The following is a 26577-nucleotide window of genomic DNA, read 5'->3' as shown; positions in this document are numbered from 1 at the left end:
CAAGTTGGTATTCCAGTTTTATGGATACAGGAAAAGTAACAGGAGTTTAATTCAGGAACTGCCTGCTGACAGCTGCAGTGTGATATGTGGTGGTCCAAGGTCAGGTGTTTGTTAGCTAAGAGTTTGTTTGAATGAGCAGTAGTAGAGTATGGTCAGCGTTGCTGCTTGTGCAGTTTGTTAAGGACACTGTTACAGTGCATTTGAATTGTCCGCATTTGGTGTTGGAGAGTGGCCAGCGTTGCTGCTTATGCAGTTTGTTAAGAACACTGTTACAGTGCATTTAAATTGTCCGCATTTTGTGTTGGAGAGTGGTCAACGTTGCTGCTTATGCAGTTTGTTAAGGACACTGTTACAGTGCATTTGAATTGTCCGCATTTTGTGTTGGAGAGTGGTCAGCGTTGCTGCTTATGCAGTTTGTTAAGGACATGGTTACAGTGCATATGAATTGTCCACATTTTGTGTTGAGAGTGGTCAGCATTGCTGCTTATGCAGTTTGTTAAGGACACTGTTACAGTGCATTTGAATTGTCCGCATTTTGTGTTGGAGAGTGGTCAGCGTTGCTGCTTATGCAGTTTGTTAAGGACACTGTTACAGTGCATTTGAATTGTCTGCATTTTGTGTTGGAGAGTGGTCAACGTTGCTGCTTATGCAGTTTAAGGACACTGTTACAGTGCATATGAATTGTCCGCATTTTGTGTTGGAGAGTGGTCAGCATTGCTGCTTTTGCAGTTTAAGGACACTGTTACAGTGCATTTGAATTGTCCGCATTTTGTGTTGGATAGTGGTCAACATTGCTGCTTATAAAGTTTGTTAAGGACACTGTTACAGTGCATTTGAATGGTCCGCATTTTGTGTTGGAGAGGGGTCAATGTTGCTGCTTATGCAGATGTTCATCGTGCATACAGCTGCAGTCATAACAGATGGGTTATCCTGCCGTCAGGTGGGTCCTCGGTCGGCCGAATTCCAAAGTTTAGGTCTGGCGTCGGTTGTCGTCGCTTCTTCCCTGACGTCTGTTCGGCAGGGGTATAAAAGAACCAGCCAATGCCATCTTCTCCAGTCTTTCTTGCCGCGCGGTGCCCGATGCAGAAGCAGTTCGCAAGTGCCGGTCAGCCAGCTCCTGAGATTTACGAAAATATTTCAGCCGAAGTCTTCTTGAAAGCTAAGTACCCCGTTGGGGAAACTTTTCTTGCCTCAGACCGATGTCAGACAAAGTTAATAATTGCATTTCTTGTGGGACGCAAATACCGCATAAGGATTTCCATTCTTTCTGTATTCCTTGCTTAGGCCCAGATCACGATGTCTCGGCGTGCCGTTTTTGTGCTAGATTCAACAAACACACTATTAAGCATCGGGCGGAGTTGGCCCAACACTATTTTGGTAAAAAATTTAATTACATTATGTCATCGGATACTCCGACTCCAGTTTTGAGTAAAAGACGCAAAGATAAGGACCGACATACAAGGTCCGCGAGTTCTACCGACACCACGCTAAAGCCGACTACCGGTGCTCCAGTTCTCAGTGAGGCGCCTACGCAGCCCCTGAGTACTGATGACGCTTCTTTAGCGGTGTCTTCTGTGCCCGAGGTCGGAGGCTCCTCGGCCCCCATTCCAACTACAGATACCGACGCCACTCTTGGCGGGGAAACTCAGAGTTTAGGCAGGCCTGCCACCTCTCAAGGTGTCTTCAGGCCTTCCTCCTTTTCCATTAAGGCTTTCACAAAATCTAAAGCAGCCATGAAAACTAAAAGACAAGGTCCACAGAGCCCCTCTCAAGGCCCCATGCCTAAAAAACAGATGCTCAAAATGGCTGAGGATTTGATTACTCTTATCAGGGGTTCTCAGCCCCCCTCGGACAAAAGGCCCAGATTGGAGGAAGACTACCCTTCCTCAGATCAAGCCTCTATTACCTCTGAACATTCTGAGGACCAGGATTATGCCTATTCTCCATTCGAGGACTCTGATGCAGAGGAGTCTATTCCCTCGGTCTCCCCCCTGAGGACTACTCCTTTGGGGAAACCTTACATACATTGAGGGAACACTTTCACTGGGAAGGCCAAGATTACTCAGATTCCAAGAAAAGGCTCAGGGATTTTCTCTTGCTTCCCCAGCACAGGCCTCTGGCTATCCCTCCTGTCTTGGATATATTAGATGATGTGTACACAGAAGCCAGCCTCAACCCAGATTCCTCCAGCTCCTGTTAAACCTGACAGGTATTACCGGGTTCCTGATTCTCACCAATTCCTATATCAAAGCCATGCTGCTCACCCAGAAACTATTTCACAGGGTCCCAAGGGAATTAAGGCCTCTACTGCCAAAAACCCATTGCCTTCAGAGAGAGATTCCAGAGCTTTAGAATGGTGGGGGAAAAAGATGTACACCTCGGCCACTTTAACCATGAGGGCATTAAACTGTCAGTTCCATATGTTAAAGAACCTGAGCAACCAGATTTAAAGGAGTTGCAGGATTTGTTGCATAGTGCAGAGCAAGTGGGTAAACTTACCTTGCAGTGTGGTTTTGATGCTTTAGAGGCCTCATGTAGAGCTGCTGTTACAGGGTCTGTCATACGTAGACATGCTTGGCTCAAAGAGCAAACTTTACCAGATCATGTCAAAGCTAAATTACTAGATGCACCTCTTCAAAAAGATGTATTGTTTGGTGTTAAAGCTGAGGAGGTACTAAAGAAAATGGAGGAAAAGGCAAGATCAATGCAAACAGTGAAAGATTTCCTACAGGTACAACCTCCACGTTTCAGCAGAAACTAGCCTTCAAATAATTGGTCCTTTCCAGCCATGGACAGTCCTCAAAGAGGCAGATACAGGCGCCTGAGGGGTAGAGGACAATCTCAAGGATCATTTAGAGCCAGACAATGGCAAGCACCTACACCAAGAGGTGGAGAAGATAGATCACAGTCATTCAGAAAGCAGACACAATGACTTTCCCCTTTGCATGCCAAGCAAAGCTTTAATGTCAGCACCTTTAGGCGGAAAACTGGCATTATTTTCAAAAAATTGGCATATTGTCACAAAAGACAAATGGATCCTGGACATTATAGACAAAGGCTACAGATTTCACTTTCACACCCTTCCAAAAATGAGAGGCATGCCAAACCTGCCACAAAATCAAAGGGCAGAGGCACAAAAACAAATTTAGCTCTCATGGACATGAAAGCTATTCAAGAGGTACCTGCAAAAGAACAGGGTCAAGGTTTCTATTCCAGACTATTCCTGGTTCCAAGGAAGGACAAAGATTGGAGACCTATTTTGGACCTATCCATCCTAAACACATATTTACTCGTACCAAAATTCAAGATGCTCACATTACAGCAGCTTCTTCCCATGCTGGGCAAGGAGTCTTGGCTGGTAACATTGGACCTCAAGGAGGCATACCTGCATGTCCCTATCAGACAAGATTGCAGAAGATACCTCAGATTTCTTGCAGGTTAAACCCATTATCAATTATCTGCATTGCCTTTTGGCTTATCTACTGCGCCCAGAGTGTTTACGAAATGCCTGGCATCAGTAATTGCCTTCTGCAGACTTCAAGGGATACAAATATACCCATATCTGGACGACTGCCTGATCCAAGCAGACAGCAAGCACATACTTCTGAAACACCTGGCGTTTGTAATAAAATTGTTGAACTTTCTGGGATACACAGTCAACAAAAAGAAATCAAAACTAATACCCTCTCAAACAATAATTTTCCTGGGTGCCAGCTTGAATACAAACACCCAGATGGCCTACCTCACGCCAGAGAAGCAAGGGCAACTATCTCAATACTTCAGCAAAATGGCAACCTTCACCAGGCTGACTGCAAGGAAAGTCCTGCAGGCTCTGGGATTCATGGCATCTTGCATCCTGCTGATCCCATGTGCAAAGCTGCATATGAGGAAACTTCAATGGTACCTAAAAAACTTATGGTCTCAACACAGCCACAGTTTAGAAACAATTATATCACTCATTCTATGTCTTCAAAAGGAATTTCTGTGGTGGGCTCAAGCATGCCAAAGAGACATAGGTCTCCCCTTCTGCATGCCTCAAGCAAATCAAATCATCACAACAGATGCCTCGGACACGCCTGGGGGGTGCACATGACAGATCACTGCATTCAGGGCAAATGGTCCCAAAAAGAGAAGCACCTACACATCAATCAAAAGGAAATGCTAGCAGTACAAAATGCTATTATGGCCTTCAAAGACCTACTGCATCCAGGCCAGCTATTGATAAGGACAGACAACACCACAGTGATGTGGTACATAAACAAACAGGGAGGAACTCATTCATACCCCCTGTGCAGACTAGCCATGTCCCTTTGGAACACGGCTCTGGAATTGCAAATCCAACTTCAAGCACAATTCCTGCCACGGAAGGAAAACACACTGGCAGACAACCTAAGCAGAAATATGACAGATCCACACGAATGGAAGTTGCATCCTCAAGTTTTCGCAAAGATAATTCAGGCATGGGGACAGCCAGACATAGATCTCTTTCCTACCCACAGAAATTACCAACTGAAAAAATTTTGCTCAAGGACCTATCATCCACAGGCCTGGAAAGTGGACGCACTTTTTTTCAGTTGGACAACATTGACGGTCTATGCCTTTCCACCTCTTCCTCTGCTGCCCAAAGTTCTATTAAAAGCCAGAGCAGAGAGGCCAAACATGATTCTCATTGCGCCAAACTGGCCAAGACAACACTGGTATCCACTCCTGAAGAGCCTGACACATTCCCCACCATGGATCCTGCCTCTAGTGCCTCTTCTGTTGTCCCAGCACAACTTCAAAACTCTTCACAGTCAGCTGAAAACCCTCAATCTAGCCGCATGGAGGATTCCTTGATTTCCCAACAAACCCTCCTCTCCAAGGAGGTGCAGGATGTCAACTTGGAGGCCAGAGCACCTTCTGCTAGAAAAGCCTACTCTGCCAAATGGAAACGGTTTTGTGCCTGGAATCAGAAAAAGGGCCAGAATCCTTGGGAACTAAATTTACCTCAAATATTACAGTACCTAGCTGAGATGTTAAACAGTGGACTTTCCTTCTCCTCCATCAAGATCCATGCTTCAGCCATTTCTGCACAATACAACACTGATCCTCCTTTATTCTCTCATCCTCTCTTAAGACAGTTCCTCAGAGGGACTAAGAATATAAAACCCCCAAGGAAACCACCAGTACCTGCTTGGGACCTCAACTTCATTTTAGAAAAACTGACCCTGCCTCCATTTGAGCCAGCTGCGTCAACAGAACTACAATATTTGTCATGGAAAACAGCCTTCCTTCAGGCTATCACCTCAGCATGCAGGGTTTTGGAACTACAGGCCCTCATGGCTGTGCAACCTTTCATCATTTTCCATCAGAACAGAGTTTCCTTACGAACCAACCCTTCCTTTATACCAAAGGTAGCATCCAGTGTAGCCTTGAATCAGACTATCCACTTACCTACCTTTTATCCTAACCCACAAAACAAAGGGGAAAGACTACTGCATTCCTTGGACATTCACAGACAACTTCATTATTATTTGGACAGGACAAAGCCATTCAGAAAATCCAAGCAACTCTTTGTGTCCTATGCTACAGGTGCTCAAGGAAAGGCTATCTCCAAACAGACAATCTCAAAATGGATAGCCCACTGCATACGCTTTTGTTACCCATTTCATGGAAAAACTGTGCTTACAAGCATCAGATCTCACTCCACAAGGGCCACAGCTACCTCTGCAGCTTTCCTCAGGGGGGGTTCCTACCAAGGACATTTTGGAAGCAGCCACTTGGAGTTCTGTGCACGCTTTCTCCAAGCACTATCACCTTCCACTTTACTCTAAATCTAGAGCGGGCTTTGCCACTGCAGTCTTGCAGGGCATCCTTGCTCCTCCTAGTTCCACTTAGTGCCTGCCACCCCTTTTTAGCTTTGGGATTCTACCCATCTGTTATGACTGCAGCTGTATGCACGATGAACATAGTACAGTTTTGTACCTACCATAAATGTAGATGTTCGAGTGCTAATACAGCTGCAGTGCAGGTTTCCCTCCCTCCATCCCCTCTTGGGACAGGCCTTATGACAAACACCTCCTCATACAACCTGATTGGGGTATTCTTTTATGGTGTATTTGCTTGCAAACTACTGTTTTTTGATTATTTTACATTGCATTATTACATAAGTTTATGTTTTGCCTTCCTTCTGGGGGCACCTGACATCTGGGGCAAGAAAAACTGAAGAAGATGGCGTCAGCTGGTTCTTTTATACCCCTGCCACACTGACGTCAGGGAAGAAGCGACAACAACCGACGCCGGACCTAGACTTTGGAATTCGGCCGACCGAGGACCCGCCTGACGGCAGGATAACCTATCTGTTATGACTGCAGCTGTATTAGCACTCGAACATCTATATTTATGGTAGGTACAAAACTGCACTTTTAAGGACACTGTTACAGTACATTTGAATTGTCCGCATTTTGTGTTGGAGAGTGGTCAGCATTGCTGCTTATGCAGTTTGTTAAGGACACTGTTACAGTGCATTTGAATTGTTTGCATTTTGTGTTGGGGAGTGGTCAACATTGCTGCTTATGCAGTTTAAGGACATGGTTACAGTGCATTTGAATTGTCCGCATTTTGTGTTGGAGAGTGGTCAGCGTTGCTGCTTATGCAGTTTGTTAAGGACATGGTTACAGTGCATTTGAATTCTCTGCATTTTTGTGTTGGAGAGTGGTCAGCGTTGCTGCTTATGCAGCTTGTTAAGGACATTGTTACAGTGCATTTGAATTGTCCGCATTTTGTGTTGGAGAGTGGTCAGCGTTGCTGCTTATGCAGTTTGTTGAGGACACGATTACAGTGCATTTGAATTATCCACATTTTGTGTTGGAGAATGGTCAACGTTGCTGCTTATGCAGTTTAAGGACACAGTTACAATGCATTTGAATTGTCCGCATTTTGTGTTGGAGCATGGTCAACGTTGCTGCTTATGCAGTTTAAGGACACTGTTACAGTGCATTTGAATTGTCCACATTTTGTGTTGGAGAGTGGTCAGCGTTGCTGCTTATGCAGTTTGTTAAGGACACGGTTACAGTCCATTTGAATTGTCCGCATTTTGTGTTGGAGAGTGGTCAGTGTTGCTGCTTATGCAGTTTAAGGACACTGTTGCATTGCATTTGAATTGTCCGTATTTTGTGTTGTAGAGTGGTCAGCATTGCTGCTTATGCAGTTTGTTAAGGACACTGTTACAATGTATTTGAATTGTCCGCATTTTGTGTTGGAGAGTGGTCAACGTTGCTGCTTTTGCAGTTTGTTAAGGACACTGTTACAGTGCATTTGATGTTGGAGAATGGCCAGAGTTTCTGCTTATGCATTTTTTTAAGGACACTGTTACAGTGCATTTGAATTTTCCGCATTTTGTGTTGGAGAGTGGTCAGTGTTGCTGCTTATGCAGTTTGTTAAGGACACGGATACAGTGCATTTGAATTGTCTACATTTTGTGTTGGAGAGTGATCACCGTTGCTGCTTATGCAGTTTAAGGACACGGTTACAGTGCATTTGAATTGTCCGCATTTTGTGTTGGAGAGTGGTCAGCGTTGCTGCTTATGCAGTTTAAGGACACTGTTACAGTGCATTTGAATTTCCGCATTTTGTGTTGGAGAGTGGTCAGCGTTGCTGCTAAGGACACTGTTACAGTGCATTTGAATTGTCCGCATTTTGTGTTGGAGAGTGGTCAATGTTGCTGCTTATGCAGTTTGTTAAGGACACTGTTACAGTGCATTTGAATTGTCCGCATTTTGTGTTGGAGAGTGGTCAACGTTGTTACTATTGCAGTTTAAGGACACTGTTACAGTGCTTTTGAATTGTCCACATTTTGTGTTGGAGAGTTCTTGAGTGCAATTCATTTTTTCCTTGCAAAGTTTAGAAAAGCTGACGTATTTTCTAAGAAGATTATTACTGTGATTTTCCACATAAAGGTGAAACACAGGTTTCTAGTGACGCAGCATCTAACATAGTGAAAGAATGTCATTTTGGAGTGGCTTGTTGATCAAGGGGTATGATTCTCACATTGGATGGGAGAGGTATTGGGGTCAAATCCTGGACAAACCCAATATCTGAGTTGGGAGTTGGCATAATGTGTTTACCTTACAGACACAAGGTACAAGGTTTAATTTCCACCTTTGAGGGAAAGTTGCTAGGCTTAAAATGGTCCTCAGTTGCAGCTATCCTAATACTTGCTTATGGACATATGGGCTATGGATTACCAAAATGCAGGTAATGTGGCATAGAATTTCAGCATGGTTGAAGGTAATTTTATCTTGGAAACATGAGCCTCAAAACATGTTGGTGTACATACAAGTAGATCTGGAAGGGGATGATGACGTAACCTTTGATCTGTAGTAATTTCTGATGTAATCCAAAATTGTATTTCTTACTTTTCACTGTTATATTGAATCTCACAGTTGTTCTGAGACTGATATTTTCCTGTACACATTCAAATAAAAATTAAAAAATTAATTAAAAAGTTGTTTTGTGTCTTAAATGAGTGTATGTAGAATTCGAGTGAAGTTCTGCATTGGGCTATGCAAAAAGTATAAAATGTTAATATTGAACTCTCATGTCATCTTGGAACTGATTGTCACAACAAATGTTGAACGTTGTTCCACACAAGGGGGTAAATTCAGGATTGGAGTATCCAAACCACATTTGATATTAAGTGCTGATAATACAGTGCAAGCGCATGGACAAACCAAACATTGCAATTAAGCCTTATGAGTTTTAATTGACGGGAGTGAAATTGCTTAAGTACTTGTGTGCAAGCTTAAAATATATAAAGAGATGTATTATTTCCATCATACTGATAGACTCAGAAAGGTGAAAGAGGTTTTATTGACTTTTATGTTTATGGATGTTACAGGAAGTACAAAGCAGATCTCATCTGGTGACTTAAAAGCCATAACCAATGATGTGAAGACCACAGGAAACAGGACTTTAACATTTAACATCGTCAGTCAGCCTAAACTGGGAAGGCTGGTGAAGTCTGCACCAGATGGTACAGTAGAAGACGTGTCTAGCTTCACGCAGGACTCTGTGAGTGTTGTTTTTGTTGTTGAATAAGTCACTCAAATAATGAGCACTTCATAACTTCCAGTGCTGTTAAATTAAGTTCCAGCTCTTTGATAGCTGTTAGTGGAAACAAAGTTCAATTAATTGTTTTATGTGCAGTTTTGCATAGCAGTTGTCTTGGCTACTATTACGGCCCCTACCCAAATGAGTTAAAACCATATTTAGTACAATTTTGGTGATGAGCATAACTAGCCACAGCCATCATCTCATATGAAATGTCTTAGTTTATTTGCTTTTCGTTTGGACAGAGATTGTGGGGCTGCAAGAGCTGCAGTCACAGTAGGACCTACATATCCATGGGAATCCAGTCCCTAAGTGGTCATATTTAAGAAAATGGCACACCAGACAAAACTGTATTTGACATCTGTTTAATCTAGTGACAAAATGACTTCTGTGTTCTGTGAACCTGTTTAAGGTACACACACAACAGCTAAGGTAGCCCAGTGCTTAATCTTAACTCTTGGTGTATGTGTCATTTGTAAAAGGCAAAATATAATGTAATGTATGGTGGGATTCTATTCACATTATGATCTTGCTCAGTTGTCTTAGTACATTCAGAGTTATTCTCTATGCCTCCTGTAAGAGGTTATGGTCTGAGACAAGGTGGCTAGTTAAGGATCTAATGAGTGAAAGAGCAGAAGCTGCACTAGTTCTTTCTAAAACACCTTTATTGAGTATCTCATTTCCTCCATTTTACAAGGTGAACAGAATAGCTGAAGCAACTGTGGTAACCCAGAACTATTCTTGAACCCAGGTATAGACTCACAGTGACCTCTAGAGTTTCACTTTCAAGTCGAAGTGACTATGATCCTCTCTGTAGAAGTGTAGCATTTTTATTACATTTAACCATCCACAGTTATTCGTGTTTAGTTTCTTGATTGTAGTGCAAGTAAGTATCTGTCGTCAAATTGAGCAATCAGCCTGGCCATGCCTGAAGCAAAAAGCTTACAGTTGTAACAGTAATGCATGTAAATTAAGAGTTATGACCCACATAAGTATTTCTGTGCCATCTATGTTGTTTTACCCAGTGGGTTAAGTGTACGGTTTTCAGACTGTTTCCTAATTTGTTAATGTTAATGAATAATTTTAACGTAACATTTCTGAAGAATTGTACAATATGTGCAGGAGAAAGGAAATAACGGATGTCTAAAAGCAGAGTCTTCCACATCCTTGCTTTTTTTTTTTTTCTTGGCTAGTGCAGAAGCCTTGGTAAATACATAACCAAATCAAGCTGATTTGTACATCTCAGCAGCATTTACATATAGTTGCTGCTGTGGGATAATTAGGAGATTGCAGTATTGGTGGGGGGAGCGGGTCGGGGGGGGGGTTGTACATAAAGATTATCAACTGCTTAGCCATTTCAAGTCACCTTGAAACAATATTCAAATATGGTCTAACAAATGACATTTAGTATCCAAACACATGTAGTTTAAAGTTCATCAACCATGCCTAGATGTGTTTGAGGGTGGGGTTGCAGTTTGTTTTATCACTCATTCCTAAGGGTGAAACAGTGATTCATCCAACACTTGTGAGTATGCGATGTTCAGTTGAAGAAACTGTAATACTGCCTTCACTATTGCCTGACATGTAGCATGAAGACATTCTGTAAGGAGTCCATAAACTCCTTGTTAACTTATTCTGTGTGACTTCTGTGTCCTTACTAATAAAAATCTATGACCTATGTAAAAGAATTTCTGTGCATTTTGCGGGGATTTGTGTTTGCTAATGTTATTACATCTGCAACCTGCCCGTATGGATTTACTCTGAAGATGGACTCCAGGTTGGTGTGATGTATTGACCTAGAGTGAAACCTGTCTGTTAGTGTGACCACTATCCATTTCACTTTGCAGCTTGTTCCATTGAGTGGCCCCTCTCCCTTTCATGTAACGGGGCTTAGTAAGTAACACAAACAGACAAGCTATGTAGTTTAATCTCTGTGAGTTCTGTATCCTATCTGATTATGTACCACATGACCTGCAAATCACTGTAACTAACTGATTAACATTGGTTATATAGCCATATGTGATATCCCCTTTTGGGTCAGAAAGTGTGTACGTGTTGGTTAGCATCTGTTATGTGACACTGTTTTAAAATTATAAAACTTGATGTGAATGGTTATATGCTAGGCATGTCTTGGGCTGTTTACATCAAAATGAAAACTTTAGTGCATGCTAAATAAAGATATTTTAATGCTGTAACATTTCATTTCTTAGAATCCTTTTATTTCTAAAACAATCAATGTATATATGTAGTTTCTTCAGTGGTCTTACCACATCCAGAGAATTTAATAGGATTAAGTACATAGAACTGGCACCTCGGCATTCGTAAAAATCTACTGCCAATCATTAATCCACCAGAAAGGACAGATAGATCCACATCAAAATGTTGGATTTAGCGCTTTCGTTTTTTAATAGAAAACTTCATCAGAATCACAATGAATACACACACTGACCCAATAAATACCCTCTCCCCTTACAAATTAACATATATAATTACTGACATCATCATCAATTAATAAAATCATCATCAATTAGTAAAACACACCCATATACAAAACAATTAAAGTTACATAAACATGCCCTAAAAAAATTTTATTTTATTATATTGTTTTATTATATTGGGTTCAAGCATCAGCCCATAACCTCCACACCATAATATAATACAACACCAATATTATTGCAAATAGCCCTCTGTTTTTAATCTAAGGATGGAACTAACTGAAATATTAGAATTAAGCCCTGGATAATGTGATGCATTTGTTTTCAGTTGCCATCTTAATTCTTTGGACTCTAAAAAGTCATTTAATGAACCACCTCTTTCTCCCAAAATGGCTTGGTCAAGCACAGAAAACTTGAATGAATGTCCAGGGTTATTACTGGCATGTACAGCCAATACTTTTTTTGTATCTTGTTTCTTAATATCATAAAGGTGTTGGTATATTCTACTCCTGAGGGCATTAATAGTTTTGCCAATATAAAAACAAGGGCATTTGGTGCACTTCCCTATATAAACTACTGCCTTACTACTACATGTAAACTTCTTTTTATGCTTAAAACTACCATAATTGGGTATAAATATTTCCTTGCCTTCATAAATAACTTGACATTGTGAGCAAAATCCACATTTAAACATACCCATAGTACCAAAATGTTGTGCCTTATTGTTCTCCAACATATTTAGGTCTTGCCCCTACAATATTGAGCAACTCTTCATCAGTATTGAATAAATTCCATTTATGCTGAATAATATTAACTATGTTGTTATAATGAATGTTGTACTTAGAAATACCTACTTTATTGAACATATTGCTCTCACCATTAGTATGTACCACAATATCGTTAGTACCTTTACCAAGTAAAGGAAAGAAAATATTATTTTCCCTTTTCTCCATAACCTCCTGGAAGATGTTGTCCACATATTTACCGGGGTATCCTCTATTGATTAACATCTCCTTAAGTACCTTAATTTGGTTCAGGAATTCATAATTCTCTGAAACCATCCTGGACAATCTACCCCCCTGTCCCTTTACCAATGCCTTCTTTTGGTGAATGGGGTGGAAACTACTAAAATGCAATAATGTGTTAGAATAAGTAGGTTTCCTAAAAATTGTAGTCTCAAATTGTTGTTCTGCTGTGTTTTTATAGATAGTAATGTCCAAATAATTAATCTTTTCATGTGAAGAAACATGTGAAAATTTCAAAAAGTCAGTACTACCCTCAATAAATTCAAGAAACTTGCCAAGTTGGTATTTTGTATCATCCCATATGATTAATATGTCGTCCAAATATCGACCATAAAATTTCCAGCATTTTCATATGGACTAGAAAAAATAAACTCTGTTTCCCAGAAAGCTAGGACAGAGTTTGCAAAAATGGGGGCACAAGTTGCCCCCATTGCTACACCATTGCACTGTTTGAAAAGCTGCTCTTCAAATACAATAATGTTAGTCTCTAAGACAAGTTCCATTAATGTTCTTATGGTCAAAATACGGTTGTGTTCATAGTCAGTATGGCGACGTAAATAGGAGTATAACCATTCAATACCAGTTTCAGGCGGAATGACAGAAAATAAATCTTTCACGTCTATTGTAACAAATATAAGGCTATCCTTATATATTTCCTTATTAAGTTTCTTTAAAAGATCCCAAGAATCTTTAATAATCCACTGACAATTGGCCAAAACATTCTTAAGTTGTATATCAATGAATCTAGCTATAAAATAAGTTTTGGATGCCTTAGCATCCACAATAGGCCTAAACGGGGGGTTCCTAAGATCTTTATGGATCTTCGGAATACCGAAGATTGTAGGTGTCTTTGGTGATTTTACTACCATAAAAGACTGTTCATCCAATGTAATTTGTCTATTAAGGAGTAGTTCTTCCAAAATCAACTCCACCCTTCTGTATAGAATGTTCTTCTCATTAACACTAATTTGACAATAAGTGTCTGAATGTAAAATCTCGAACATTTTCTCTGTGTATGTATTTCTATCCATAATAATCAACCCACCCCCTTTATCAGGTTTCATAGTCCTTATAGTGTGGTTATCACAAACACTTTGTAGTGTGTGCATTTCAGATCTAGTTAGATTCATTAAATCATCCACACTATTAATTCCTTTAAATAATCTCCGTATATCCAACTCACACATTTTTTCAAAAGTTTGGACAATAGGGCAAAGGGGAGGGTTAAATACATTTGATTTTTTTACAAGATTTACCATCCATAGCATAACTACAGTCCTTGAACCAAAACTGGAAATTTAGTTTCCTTGTGTACAATTTCAAATCAATAAGGGCATCATCAAGACCCCCACTTTTACAGGGAACAAAAGATAACCCTTTCTCAAAAATATCAGCAATATTATCCTGAAAAGACACATTACTATAATTGTAGATCATAAAATCAGCATTCTTATTGCTAATAATTTTAGGGGATGCATCATCTTGGTCAATGTCATTAATCCGCAATACCTCACTAGTTAGGAAATGTTGACCTTCCCCCTGTAGTTCCGGTAGTATTGTTTTGTTCCCCCTCTCTGATTCTTTAATCGTTTTTTACTGTCAATCATTAGCGGACCGGAGTTCCACTGTGGTGACCTCTAAACGGAAAAAGCCGAAAGACAGCAAGTACACCAGACATATAGTCTTACTTTTAACATTGTTTTTCCTGCAGTATGACTTCACTGGAGACGCAGCTTTATGAGTGTGTGCAACTTCAGACTATCATAACTTTCATACTCTTTGTTTTCTTGCAAAAGGACTGGCTGTGATAGTTCTGATTACTTATTTTCCTGAAACTTTGACTTTTTGTGTATTTGTCTTGTACAGTTGTCTGCAGTTTCTTCTTAAAGTGTGCCATCTTCTTACAGAGTTTTAAAGGATCTTAGATCAGCTGCTTTACCATCAGGTTTCAGCTTCATACTGTGACGTTTTCTGTTTTCTTTTTGTTCAGTCTCATTTTGATTCCAACTTGTAAATCATCTGCAGTTCCTGACATAGTAATGTTTCTCTCTCTATGCAGATTTATTTATCATATTCCTACTTATTATTGATGTTTGCAAGGACCATCCTTCCACTGTAATATCTTTAGTTGCTAAATTTCCATGTCACCGTAAGATCATCACTAACCCCCTTGTTCCCATCCTTACATAGGATTGGGGTGTAGCCTCAACTGTCACCACGTCTGTCATTTCAAAGCAACTCTTCTTCAGCAGTAATGCATACCTGTTGTAGGTCTTTTGTTCCACATACAGTCCCTCTCGTAGTTGGATATCCTTATCTCCCCCCTTGCTTTCTTCCTGTCTCCCAAATCTGATTAACCTAATTGTCATAGCTGGCTTTAGGAACCAAAGCCAGCTAACCCTGTGATCTTTGGTGTCCCCCTGGTCCTGAGTGATCCCCAGCCACAACGAGTTACCTTATTTTAGCATTTTGTATCATGTTTGTCAAACCAATAAAAGCCAGTACAGCAGTCTTGAGTACTTAATACATCAGATGAGTAATAATAGTTATTATTTATATCTCCTGTAAAATTAAAAGATATCGCTGGTTGTAGTAACAGTGTTTTGTTAGTAACAGCTTCATAACTTCACTTAATTTTTACCACTGACATAGTGCCCTTACATTCTGCTGGTGGACATTCTCTGCACTAAAATTAACATCATAGGCACCTATATCCATGAGTGCACCCTCCCCCTTTTAATCATCCTTGACTGTGTGGGACCTCACAAAAGCTGCTGCTGGTTGGGGAAAATGAGGGAAAAAAAATTGTTAATTTTCAGATTATGCTCTTTATCTGAAATGGGGTTTTGTTATAAGCCTGTTAGGATAAAGCTGATAATCTGTGGATGAACATGAGCAAGGTAAGCGCTAGAGATCAGCAACCCAGAGGGACCGATCTCAGTGTTTACCTGGATTTTAAGAAGAGCTGATGCTTCAGATCTTCAGGGATGATTTTCAAGTACTAGTAGAACTTCAGATACTACGACTCAACTTCTTTGCTCAGGAAGTCTGGGCAGAGCCAAAAATAATAGCAGAATAAAAGCTCAAAATCATGAGTACTTTTTAAATATTACTCAGTTTACTTAAAAAGTGAATAGAGTAACACATTTTGCATCAACATGTATTTTTTGGACAATAAGAATTATGTAACACTGATGTTGGGATTTATCGACTGTCTGTAATCTTGAATGATTTACCAGCAAATCAAATTTTTTATGACAGAGTAAAATTATGAGGCAAAATCAGGGACAGTCTGAAATCAGGGACAGTGACGGGTGAGTAAAAGTGACTTAAACCCCTGCTGCTGTAAAACAGCTGCTAAACAGTCACTAATGTATAGCAAAACACTATGGCTTCTGGGTTTCGCAACTTAACTGAGTTATTTCCTAAACGGCTATTACTGTTCTATTTTAGTCAGGAAAGGTATGTTGTAAGGATGCAAGGAAAACTAAATTTGAGCACCAACAATGAATTTCTTTCCTTAATGCATTCCACATTAACTGAAATAAACGCAAAACTAGTATTGGTATGGCTTGTTTGTGTGTGTATGTGTTTTGCAATGTAAGAGTAACAAGCTGGCGATTATTTCTTTCATTGTCTAGCACAAACACATTGCTATTACACTTGTGTGCATGGGGGCATGACTGCAGTGAATTTAACAGTAACAAGCTGGCCATATTTTCTTTCACTTACCATCACAAACATTGGCCTTAGACATGATTGGTGGCCATGTTTGGTGGTTTGGCAGGAGGAGGATGTGTGTATAAACAGCTGTTTATTCCCTCTCTGATGCAGTTAGTAGCCCTGATTTCACAGTATTTTGCTGTTTTTTTTTCTATGCAAAGTATGTCCATGTGCTCTGGTTAACGCCCGCACCTCAGAAATATGCAGCAGTTGAAATGGAATTCATCTGTCTTCCCGGAAGCTGAAAATGCAGCTTTTGTGTGTGTGTGTGTGTGTGTGTGTGTGTGTGTGTGTGTGTGTGTGTGTGTGTGTGTGTGTGTGTGTGTGCGCGTGCGCGTGCGTGTGTGTGTGTGTGTGCGTGCGTGTGCGTGTGTATGTGAATTATCACTGATTTTTACCAGGGCATATACACAGTATGGACACTTACATAACTCTTCTGAGTAGCAGTAAAAAAATGCAGTTAACAAGTAACTGTATTCAAAAGTAAGACATAAAATATATCACAGAACATTCAGACATTTAGAACTTCTAGGAGACTTGTGGCACTCACACCTCACTGTATAAGTGGGCTTTGACATGGGTGTAGTTGTAGCCTTTGCTCTCAGCCAAACCAAAAACCAGAACTGCTCAGATGTATGTACAGAAGGTTCTTTGTTTTATGGGAGGCAGGGGGGATTGTTTGGTCATTACTACTATAATTTTCATCACAATCAAACCTTAGAGATGTGCACAGAAGGTCATTATATCTTGTGTTTGGACTGAGGACAATGTGGTCATTTCTTCTTTTACTTTTTTCACAAACCTCAGAGGTATAAAGAGAAGGCTACTGTAGCTACTGCAGAGACTGTGTACTGCCCACGAGTAGCAAAAGCAAATTACTGTAATTGTGATCATTATTTTTTAATTTTCCTTTGCAGTCATACATCAGGCAAGTATACAGATACTGCTTTTGTGGTGTAGGGGTAAGGAGTGAGGAGGCATGATATGTATATGTATGACAGTAGTCACTTGAAGTACATGACTGCGGTCATTTGAACCTCTTCTTTCACCCCAATCTTACATCAGAGGGATGCACACGCAGTGGCTATCTTTCTTTTGGTGGGGAGGTGTGTAGGGAGGAAGGTGGAATTTGTGTATACTCACAATTGGCCTTGTTAGTTTATTGTGAGCTACTATTTTGTCAGCTTTGAACATTAAACCAAACGGACCAGCACTCCAGGCAGGAGAGATAATATAAATAACTTTTTATAAGGTAGCCAAAAAACTACCTAAATAAACTGTGACATACAGACCGGTTTCGGCATAAAAAGCCTTTATCAATGTCAATATTTTTTCCCTTTATATAAATATGTTAACCAGCTTCCCATTTTGAGACCACTTAAATACCTTTTTCAAAATTGGTATAGTCCAACCATTGGTTAATCCATCAAATATGATTTAAGGGCACCATTCCACAAAAATAGAAAAAATAGAAAAAACACTTGGAAAAAACATATGCTCTACAAATATTACAAATGTTTCATCCACACTGTCATCCATGCCAAACCCTATGCTGATTTGATTTTTTAAGGCTCATACATATTAATTCTTTTATGATTAAATACAAATTATTTGTGATACATATGTGTGTTGACACACCATTATAAAACTATGGACCAAAAATGTCATCATGTACCTCATATTCATTTAACCCAGGTTTGAAAAATGCCCCCAGTTTGGTAATCCATTTGCTCTCCATATTGTTCAATTTTGTGTGCCATCCCATTTTAAATTTTCTTGGTAATTGAATTTTGTCAATGATGACAAACTTAAAACATGCTTCCTTATGCTGTTTAGTATGTTTATATAGGGCACTTGTGACTCGTCTGTTTCTAATGGCACTTAGGTGTTCACTAATTCTGATTCTTAAGGGTCGAGAAGTCTGTCCAACATAAAATGCCGAACAATGACAAAAAGCTAAATAAATGACCCAGTCTGACCCACAATTGCCAAAGATGTTAATGTCGTAGACCTTGGGGGTATTTTTACTACTAAATTCTTTAGTCTTGTTAATATGCTGACAAGCCCCACAATGTCCACACGGATAACACCCCACTAGGGGCTCTCCAGAAAGTGTTGTCTGTATAACCGAGGGTGGATTAAATCTCTTATAATGTGTCAGCTGTGATTGAATAGACCTCCCCCTCTTATACAAAAAAGCACATTTATCTGGGAGAACCCTGTCAAAAATGGGGTTAGATTTTAAAATATCCCAGTGTGTGCTAATAATGTCCCTAAAATGAGGCGCCTTAAAAGGATTTGTTCAACAGAAAGTGAATATTTTATACACAAGGAGGACTTGAAATCTAGATTCAGGGCCAGGGGATATAATATGCAACATCTAAATAAGACTGTGGAATTAGCGGGACAGAAAACCAGAACTGAATTATTGGAGTATAACCATCAATTGGCAAATGATAGTAACAAGGATCAACAACCTATCAGACTGGTAACCACCTATGGGAGCAATACATCTCATTTTAGGGACATTATTAGCACACACTGGGATATTTTAAAATCTAACCCTATTTTTGACAGGGTTCTCCCAGATAAATGTGTTTTTTTGTATAAGAGGGGGAGGTCTATTCAATCACAGCTGACACATTATAAGAGATTTAATCCACCCTCGGTTATACAGACAACACTTTCTGGAGAGCCCCTAGTGGGGTGTTATCCGTGTGGACATTGTGGGGCTTGTCAGCATATTAACAAGACTAAAGAATTTAGTAGTAAAAATACCCCCAAGGTCTACGACATTAACATCTTTGGCAATTGTGGGTCAGACTGGGTCATTTATTTAGCTTTTTGTCATTGTTCGGCATTTTATGTTGGACAGACTTCTCGACCCTTAAAAATCAGAATTAGTGAACACCTAAGTGCCATTAGAAACAGACGAGTCACAAGTGCCCTATATAAACATACTAAACAGCATAAGGAAGCATGTTTTAAGTTTGTCATCATTGACAAAATTCAATTACCAAGAAAATTTAAAATGGGATGGCACACAAAATTGAACAATATGGAGAGCAAATGGATTACCAAACTGGGGGCATTTTTCAAACCTGGGTTAAATGAATATGAGGTACATGATGACATTTTTGGTCCATAGTTTTATAATGGTGTGTCAACACACATATGTATCACAAATAATTTGTATTTAATCATAAAAGAATTAATATGTATGAGCCTTAAAAAATCAAATCAGCATAGGGTTTGGCATGGATGACAGTGTGGATGAAACATTTGTAATATTTGTAGAGCATATGTTTTTTCCAAGTGTTTTTTCTATTTTTTCTATTTTTGTGGAATGGTGCCCTTAAATCATATTTGATGGATTAACCAATGGTTGGACTATACCAATTTTGAAAAAGGTATTTAAGTGGTCTCAAAATGGGAAGCTGGTTAACATATTTATATAAAGGGAAAAAATATTGACATTGATAAAGGCTTTTTATGCCGAAACCGGTCTGTATGTCACAGTTTATTTAGGTAGTTTTTTGGCTACCTCATAAAAAGTTATTTATATTATCTCTCCTGCCTGGAGTGCTGGTCCGTTTGGTTTAATCGTTCATTTACTCAGGACCGTGCACCACAGTCTCACGCGCGTGTCTTGGTACATTAGCTTTGAACATTAAACCTTGGACATATGCCTTCTTTTCAAGAAAAAAATAAGACTGAAATTATTTTCTTACGCATTATTTTTGTTCAGACACCATTGGATTAAAATTTTGGGAAATGATCTAAAATGCATCAAAGAGCATCTGTAACCCTATGGCTTCTGAAGACCCCAGTCTAGTTGAGTTATTTCCTAAATTGTTATTACTGATGTCCTTCCATATCACTGTTGTAATATTCTTTACAATAGGGATCTCCTGCCTTGGGCAACCCGACATCTGACCAGTATATCAAAGCATTTAGGCTGTAATGGGTATGCCGTACATCACACGTATGCTCCCTGCACATGGCATAGGGCATAAAGGTGACGATCAAATGCACTATCAGAACTTCTTTGCCACCAGTCCGAACGCCATCTCTGATCATCGTTCTGAACTCTCGTTCATCTGCTGGTTACCCAGCTGATTTCAGATAAGTGCTCCGTTGGGGATTTTTGATTTTCTTATCTTTATTTTGCCTTGTCCTGGTTGTTGGTTTCATGTTATCCAAAAAGGGAAAATGCCAGTGCGGGAGACAGATTCCCTATAAAGATCATCACAAGCAGTGTTTTCTGTTTAGGCACTTCCCACAATGATGCATCTTGTGAGATTTGTCATTCTTTCATTAGTCAGATTTCTTCCCTTGTGATTTACATAGAGAACCGATTGCTTCAACTGTTTGCCAAAGACACTATGGAGGGATCTTCTGGCTCAAGGGTCAGCAATTTGCATAGAAAAAGACCAAGAAAATTCGATCGGATTCTTTGGCTGTACCACCTCCACTAGATGTCTCTCTTGAGGCTGGTGAAAGCCCAGAGGATCATCCAGTTTCCTTCTCGGATTCCTCTGCCATAACCACTTCTGAGGCTGGCATGGATAGGACTCCATGCATGTCCATGGAGGCCTTGCAGATGTCTGCTTAGGATTTACAGGGGGAACCACAGCTGATAATTACTGAAGGGCCTAGGGGTGTTCCCCGGATGTTAATAAGGGAAGAGGTTCCAACTACCATTATAGAGTGTCATCGGGGATAAGAGCCTCCTAAATTGTTTAAGGCTGACGTCCCGCTCAAAAAGAAGCAGAAGACTAAATGCATTTCGTCTGCTACTAAGGATCCTCTGAGTGAATGGTAAAGCTTCACTTAAGGTCTGTTTAGTGTCCTTATGGCTCTGAAGCCTTCACAGGGGGTTTCTGTTCCTGCTCCTCCTTGGTATTCTACCCCTCTTAAGAGGCTTAGGGATCTCCCAGATATGCTCAGAACTAGTTCAAAATGATGTGAAGATTACTGATCCTACAGACATTGCCAACATACTGGCTGACAGGTTCAGTGCAAACTCCCCCCCCCTCCCCCCCAAAAGGAGAGATATCTATACCAAGCGATTGCAGCCCCCCAAACATCTCCAACGCCCAAGTGAGAACTGCTCTCTCCAAAGCAAAAAACACAGCATCCATGGGACCTGATGGTGTCCCCGGCTGTGTGCTCCACGAACTCAACGAGGAATTAAACCCACAGCTAGGACACCTGTTTAATCATAGTCTTACCTCTGCATACGTACCCAGCGAGTGGCGCACTGCAACTGTGGTCCCACTTCACAAAGGCGGTGCCTCCACCGACCCTGGAAATTACCGGCCCATTAGCTTGACAAGCCTTATCTGCAAAGCCATGGAGAGGATCATAATGGACCTCATAAATAAAGACATAGGGAATTAGCAGACTTTGGATCCATCCCAGTTTGGCTTTGTCAAAGGCAGATCATGCCTTCTAAACTTGGTTGACTTTTTCGAAACAGTCACCAAAGCCATTGATGAGGAAAGGCAGTCCATACAGCCTACCTCGATCTGGCGAAGGCCTTTGATACAATACCCCACTCGGGTATCATTGAAAAACTCATCAGCTTAAATGTTAACCCATACATCACAAGATGGGTTGCAAACTGGCTGAGTGACAGAACCCACAGGGTCAGAGTTGCTGGCGCCATGTCAGACTCAAAGCCTGTCACAAGTGGTGTACCACAGGGCTCAGTCCTGGGCCCACTCTTGTTTGGCATCTACTTTTCCGAAGTACAAGCAAACACAGGAGGGTTATGGCTGACAAAGTTTGCAGATGACTGCAAACTGGGCCATAGTAGAAAACACATCTGACACAGATATCCTTCAGAAGGGTCTCACAGAAACGGATAACTGGTGCCAGAGCCATGGCCTAAAGTTAAATGCCAAAAATGCATAGTCATACCCTTCGGGAAAAACAAGGTTACCCCTAGCTACCAAATAGGTGGCAATCCACTGAGTACAGAAGAAGTTATCAGGGACCTGGGGACCCAGGTTGATAGTAGTCTGTCATTCGACACCCATGTAGCTAAAGTAGTTAGGAAGACCTTCTACATTGCCCACCTTATCATGAAGGGATTCTCATCTAGATCAAGGGAGGTCATAGTCTCCCTATACTCATCACTCATCAGACCAATGATTGAGTACAATGCCCCATTCGGAATGTATCTGACCCGACACTTGCAGCAGCTGGAGAGGCCACAAAAGTTCCTCACCAAAAGGATAAAGGGTCTCAAACATCTGTCCCATGCTGCCCGACTGAAAGAACTCCAGCTCTATTCAGTCGCTTACCGCTTGCTCAGAGGTGACCTTTGCCTAACATACTCGGCCATGTCAAACCCAGATTTGATGAATATGCTTCATCTCAAAAATCTAGATCCGTCAGAGCCACAAGGGCGGAGACTTAAACCTCGACACGGCTATTAATAGGACGTGCTGGAGGGATAGATTCATCACCCAAAGACTCCCTATGCTGTGGAATAAAATCCCGGTATATGTGAGGCAGAGCACCTCGCTGGCCTTGTTCAAGAGAAATCTTGACCAATGGATGGGAGATCGCAGATATACCCCAGGGATTACCTCAGTGTCACTGCTCAACAGAGGCACAGCAAAATAATGGGTATAGTTCCCCATACTAAAGGGGTGGCGTAAGCCACAAAACTATGGGCTAGGCTTGTAAATGCCCTCGGGCAGATAGCCTAGTATGAACCTATGAACCTATGACTACTCTGATAAGGAGTCACTTACCTATTCCTCTCAGATTCCTTCTCCATTAGACTATGGTTCTGAAGAAGAGTCTGTCAGTCCTGACTCTCCTTTTGAGGAGATTTTGTTTGGTTATATTTCCATAATGATGGAATTTTTCAAATGGGACTGTAGTCAGGTGTCTGATGTTTAGAAGAGATACTATGAGCTTCTGCGGATGGAGTCTCCTAGGCCCTCTGCGTTTCTTCTGGTTCTTGCTGCTTTGCTGGATGCTTTTTCCACTGCTTCTCAGGCTCCTGACTCCCAACAAGCCTGATAGATTTTATAAAGTGCCCAATGACTGCAAGTTTCTTTGTAAGTGTCCCTCTGCTAACATTTCTGTGGTGTCAGTGGCTTCTGATAAGCCTTCCAAATTCCTGCCTTCAGCTAAGTTGCTTCCCTGTGGTAAGGACAGCAGAACCACGAAGAGGCTAGGTAAGGAGGTGTATACTTCTATTACCCTAGCTTTTAGAGCTGTGAATTATCAGACATGTATGACCAGGTATGTCCTGGCTTTTCTCTTGGGCCTGTCAAGCCATTTTGGATCATCCTGATTCGGAACATAAGGCCTGTGCTCTTGCCTTCTTAGGAACATCCTTTCAAATTGCTTGCCATTCCATTAAATGTAGCTATGATGCAGCTGATGTTTCTTCTAGGGCTGCTACCTTTGAATTTGTTTTGAGGAGGAATTCCTGGCACAGACTTCAGCCTTTGCCTGATGATATCAAGGATAAACTTATGGATGCTCCTCTGGATAATAAGCTTTTGTTTGGTGCTGCTGCTGTGAAGTTAGTTAAGTCTCTGCAAGAAAGGGGTAAGGCCTTACAGGAGTTGAAGCATATTTATGATGTTCTTCATCTCACATTGCTGCAGTCCTAACACTTGGGTAGTCCGCTGTCCCTCGGTCGGCCCGAATATCAGAGTATAAGGCTGACGTCGGTCAAGGCGCATTTGACTGACATCAGAACGTCAGGGTACAAATGCGCATGACCGACGTCATATCCTCAGTCTTTTTTGCCGCATGGTCCGATGCAGAAGCAGTGTTGCAAGTGCCGTTCGGCGTTCTGAAATTTTTCGAATTCGGAGTTTCAGACCGAAGTCAGAGTTGGTTAAGTACCCCGTTGGGGAATATTTTGTTTTTTTCTTGCCTCAGTGGTTTACCGGATGTCAGAAAAAGTGAATAACTGTATTTCTTGTGGGAAACAGATACCGCATAGGGATTACCATAATTTGTGTATACCTTGTTTGGGACCTGAGCACGACGTTGTTGGGTGTCGCTTTTGTGCTAGGTTTAATAAACGCTCTATAAAGCGTAGGTTGGATTGTGCCAGGTTAGTCTTTGGGAAGCGGTACAATTACAATATGCCGTCGGATGCTCCGACGCCGGCTTCTTCAAAGAAGCGCAAGAACAAGGCAGTTAAACCTAGGTTAGAGGAGTCATCCGAACCGGACGCCGGTTCTTTAGAGACGTCAGTGGAACCGGTGGTTCCGACGGAGGCCTCTATGGAGTCCCAGGGAGAGACTGTGTTTTTACAGGATGTGGCCTCCCAGGAGGCAGGTCAGGCTGTAGGGGCTTCTCAGGTAACTGTACTCCCCTCCCTTCCTAAGGTGTCTAGGCCCTCTCTTTCTGCTTCCAAGGCTTCCCCTAGAGGCAGGTCTAGTTTTGCTTCTGTGGGTGTCACTCCTAGTTCTTCAGGTTCTGTGCCCAAAAAGCACATGCTTAAAATGGCAGAAGATTTAATTACTTTAATTAGAGGCTCTATGCCCCCTCCTGATAAGAGGCCTAGGATGGAACCTGTGTTAGGGGATTATGAGCAGGCTTCGGATGTGTCTGAGTCTTCGGCTGAAGACTTGCAGGAGTATTCTCATTCTGATGTGGATGATTCTACTCCTTCTGCTTCTCCTCCTGAGGATTTTTCTTTTTCAGAGACCCTGCACTCCATGAGAGAGCATTTTAAATGGGAAGGTCAGGATTTCTCTGATTCCAGGAAAAGGCTTAGGGAATTTTTGTTTTTACCCCAGCATAGGCCTTTAGCTATACCTCCTGTTCTGAATGTAGTGGAAGATGTGTTTGCAGAGGCTTCGCTTAATCCTGATTCTTTGCCTCCTGCTCCTGTTAAACCGGATAGGTATTACAGGGTGCCTGAAGCTCATAAGTATCTTTTTAAGAGTCCTAGGGCAGACCCAGAAACTGTTAGCCAGGGGCCTAAGGGTGTAAAGGCTTCTGTTGTCAAGAATCCGGTTCCTGCAGATAAAGAGGCCAGGGCCTTGGATAGATGGGGAAAGAAAGTTTATACTTCTTCCACTCTAGCCATGAGAGCTTTGAATTGCCAGTTTCACATGTTGAAATATCAAAATTATCTCCTTTCACAGTTGAAATCTAAGGTGGATGCTCTGGCGGAAGGTATTGATTGTAAAGAGTTACAAGATTTAGTGCATGTTTCTGAACAGGTGGGTAAGCATTCTTTGCAATGTGGTTTTGATGCTGTACAGGCCTCGTCTAGGGTGGCTGCCACTGGGTCAGTTCTTCGCAGGCATGCCTGGCTGAGGGATCAAAATTTGTCTGACCATGTTAAAACTAGGATTTTGGATGCCCCTTTGCAATCTGATGTCTTGTTTGGTTCTCCTGTTGAGGCAGTTTTAAAGAAAATGGAAGACAAGGCTAAGTCTATGCAGACTGTTAAAGATTTTTTGCAGGTTCAGCCTCCAAAGTTTAGTAGAAATTGGCCTACTAAAGGGTGGACGTATCCTTCTTATGATTCCCAGTCTAGGGGTAGATCTAGACGTGGCAGGGGTAGAGGTCAGGGCTCTTTCAGGCCTAGGACAGGAAGTTCTCCTGCACAGTCTTCGGGTGAGGGCAGGGGTCAGTCCTTTCGTAAACAGACCCAATGACCTACCTTTTCAGCTGCCAGAACCTTCTCGCCTGGCAGCACCTTTGGGAGGAAGGTTGGCACTTTTCAAAGAAAATTGGAGTTTGATTACCCAAGACAAATGGGTACTGGATATCATACATCACGGTTACAGGTTTTATTTCCATACCTTGCCTCCTTTCAAAGGCATGCCAGACATTCCTCCTCAACAAAGAATAGAGGCTCACAAGCAAATTTCTCTGTTACTCCAAATAGGGGCCATACAGCCGGTTCCTTTGCCAGAAAGGGGCCTAGGATTTTATTCTCGCCTGTTCCTTGTGCCAAAAAGGGAACACGTGGAGACCGATTTTGGATTTATCTATCCTCAACACTTATCTGGACATTCCCAAGTTCAAAATGTTGACGTTACAACAGCTTTTACCTCTACTGGGCAAGGATCACTGGATGGTAACTTTGGATCTCAAGGAGGCTTACTTTCATGTTCCTATCAGGCTAAGTTGCAGGAAGTATCTGCGTTTTCGGACTGGGACTTCTCACTATCAGTTCTCTGCATTGCCCTTTGGCTTATCTACTGCCCAGAGTATTTACAAAAGTTCTGGCTCCAGTGATAGCATTCTTCAGGCTGAAAGGAATACAAATCTATCCTTATTTGGACGATTGCCTGATACTG

At 41.3% G+C, this 26577-nt stretch overlaps 1 protein-coding gene across 1 annotated transcript in view; it reads left to right on the top strand.

Moving 5' to 3' along the window:
• LOC122795939 (chondroitin sulfate proteoglycan 4-like) overlaps positions 1–26577 on the top strand; it is a 923439-nt gene that overhangs the window by 626580 nt on the left and 270282 nt on the right. Inside the window, exon 8 of the mRNA XM_044064421.1 lies at positions 8879–9051. Coding sequence (XP_043920356.1) covers positions 8879–9051 — 173 coding nt within the window. The remainder of the gene's footprint in view (positions 1–8878; positions 9052–26577) is intronic.

This window comes from Protopterus annectens, chromosome 2.part2 (genome assembly GCF_019279795.1).
Source record: "Protopterus annectens isolate FY-2018-M chromosome 2.part2, PAN1.0, whole genome shotgun sequence".
Taxonomy (NCBI): Eukaryota; Metazoa; Chordata; order Ceratodontiformes; family Protopteridae; genus Protopterus; species Protopterus annectens.
Note: the sequence above shows the minus strand (reverse complement) of the source record. Positions and strands in the feature narration are given on the sequence as shown.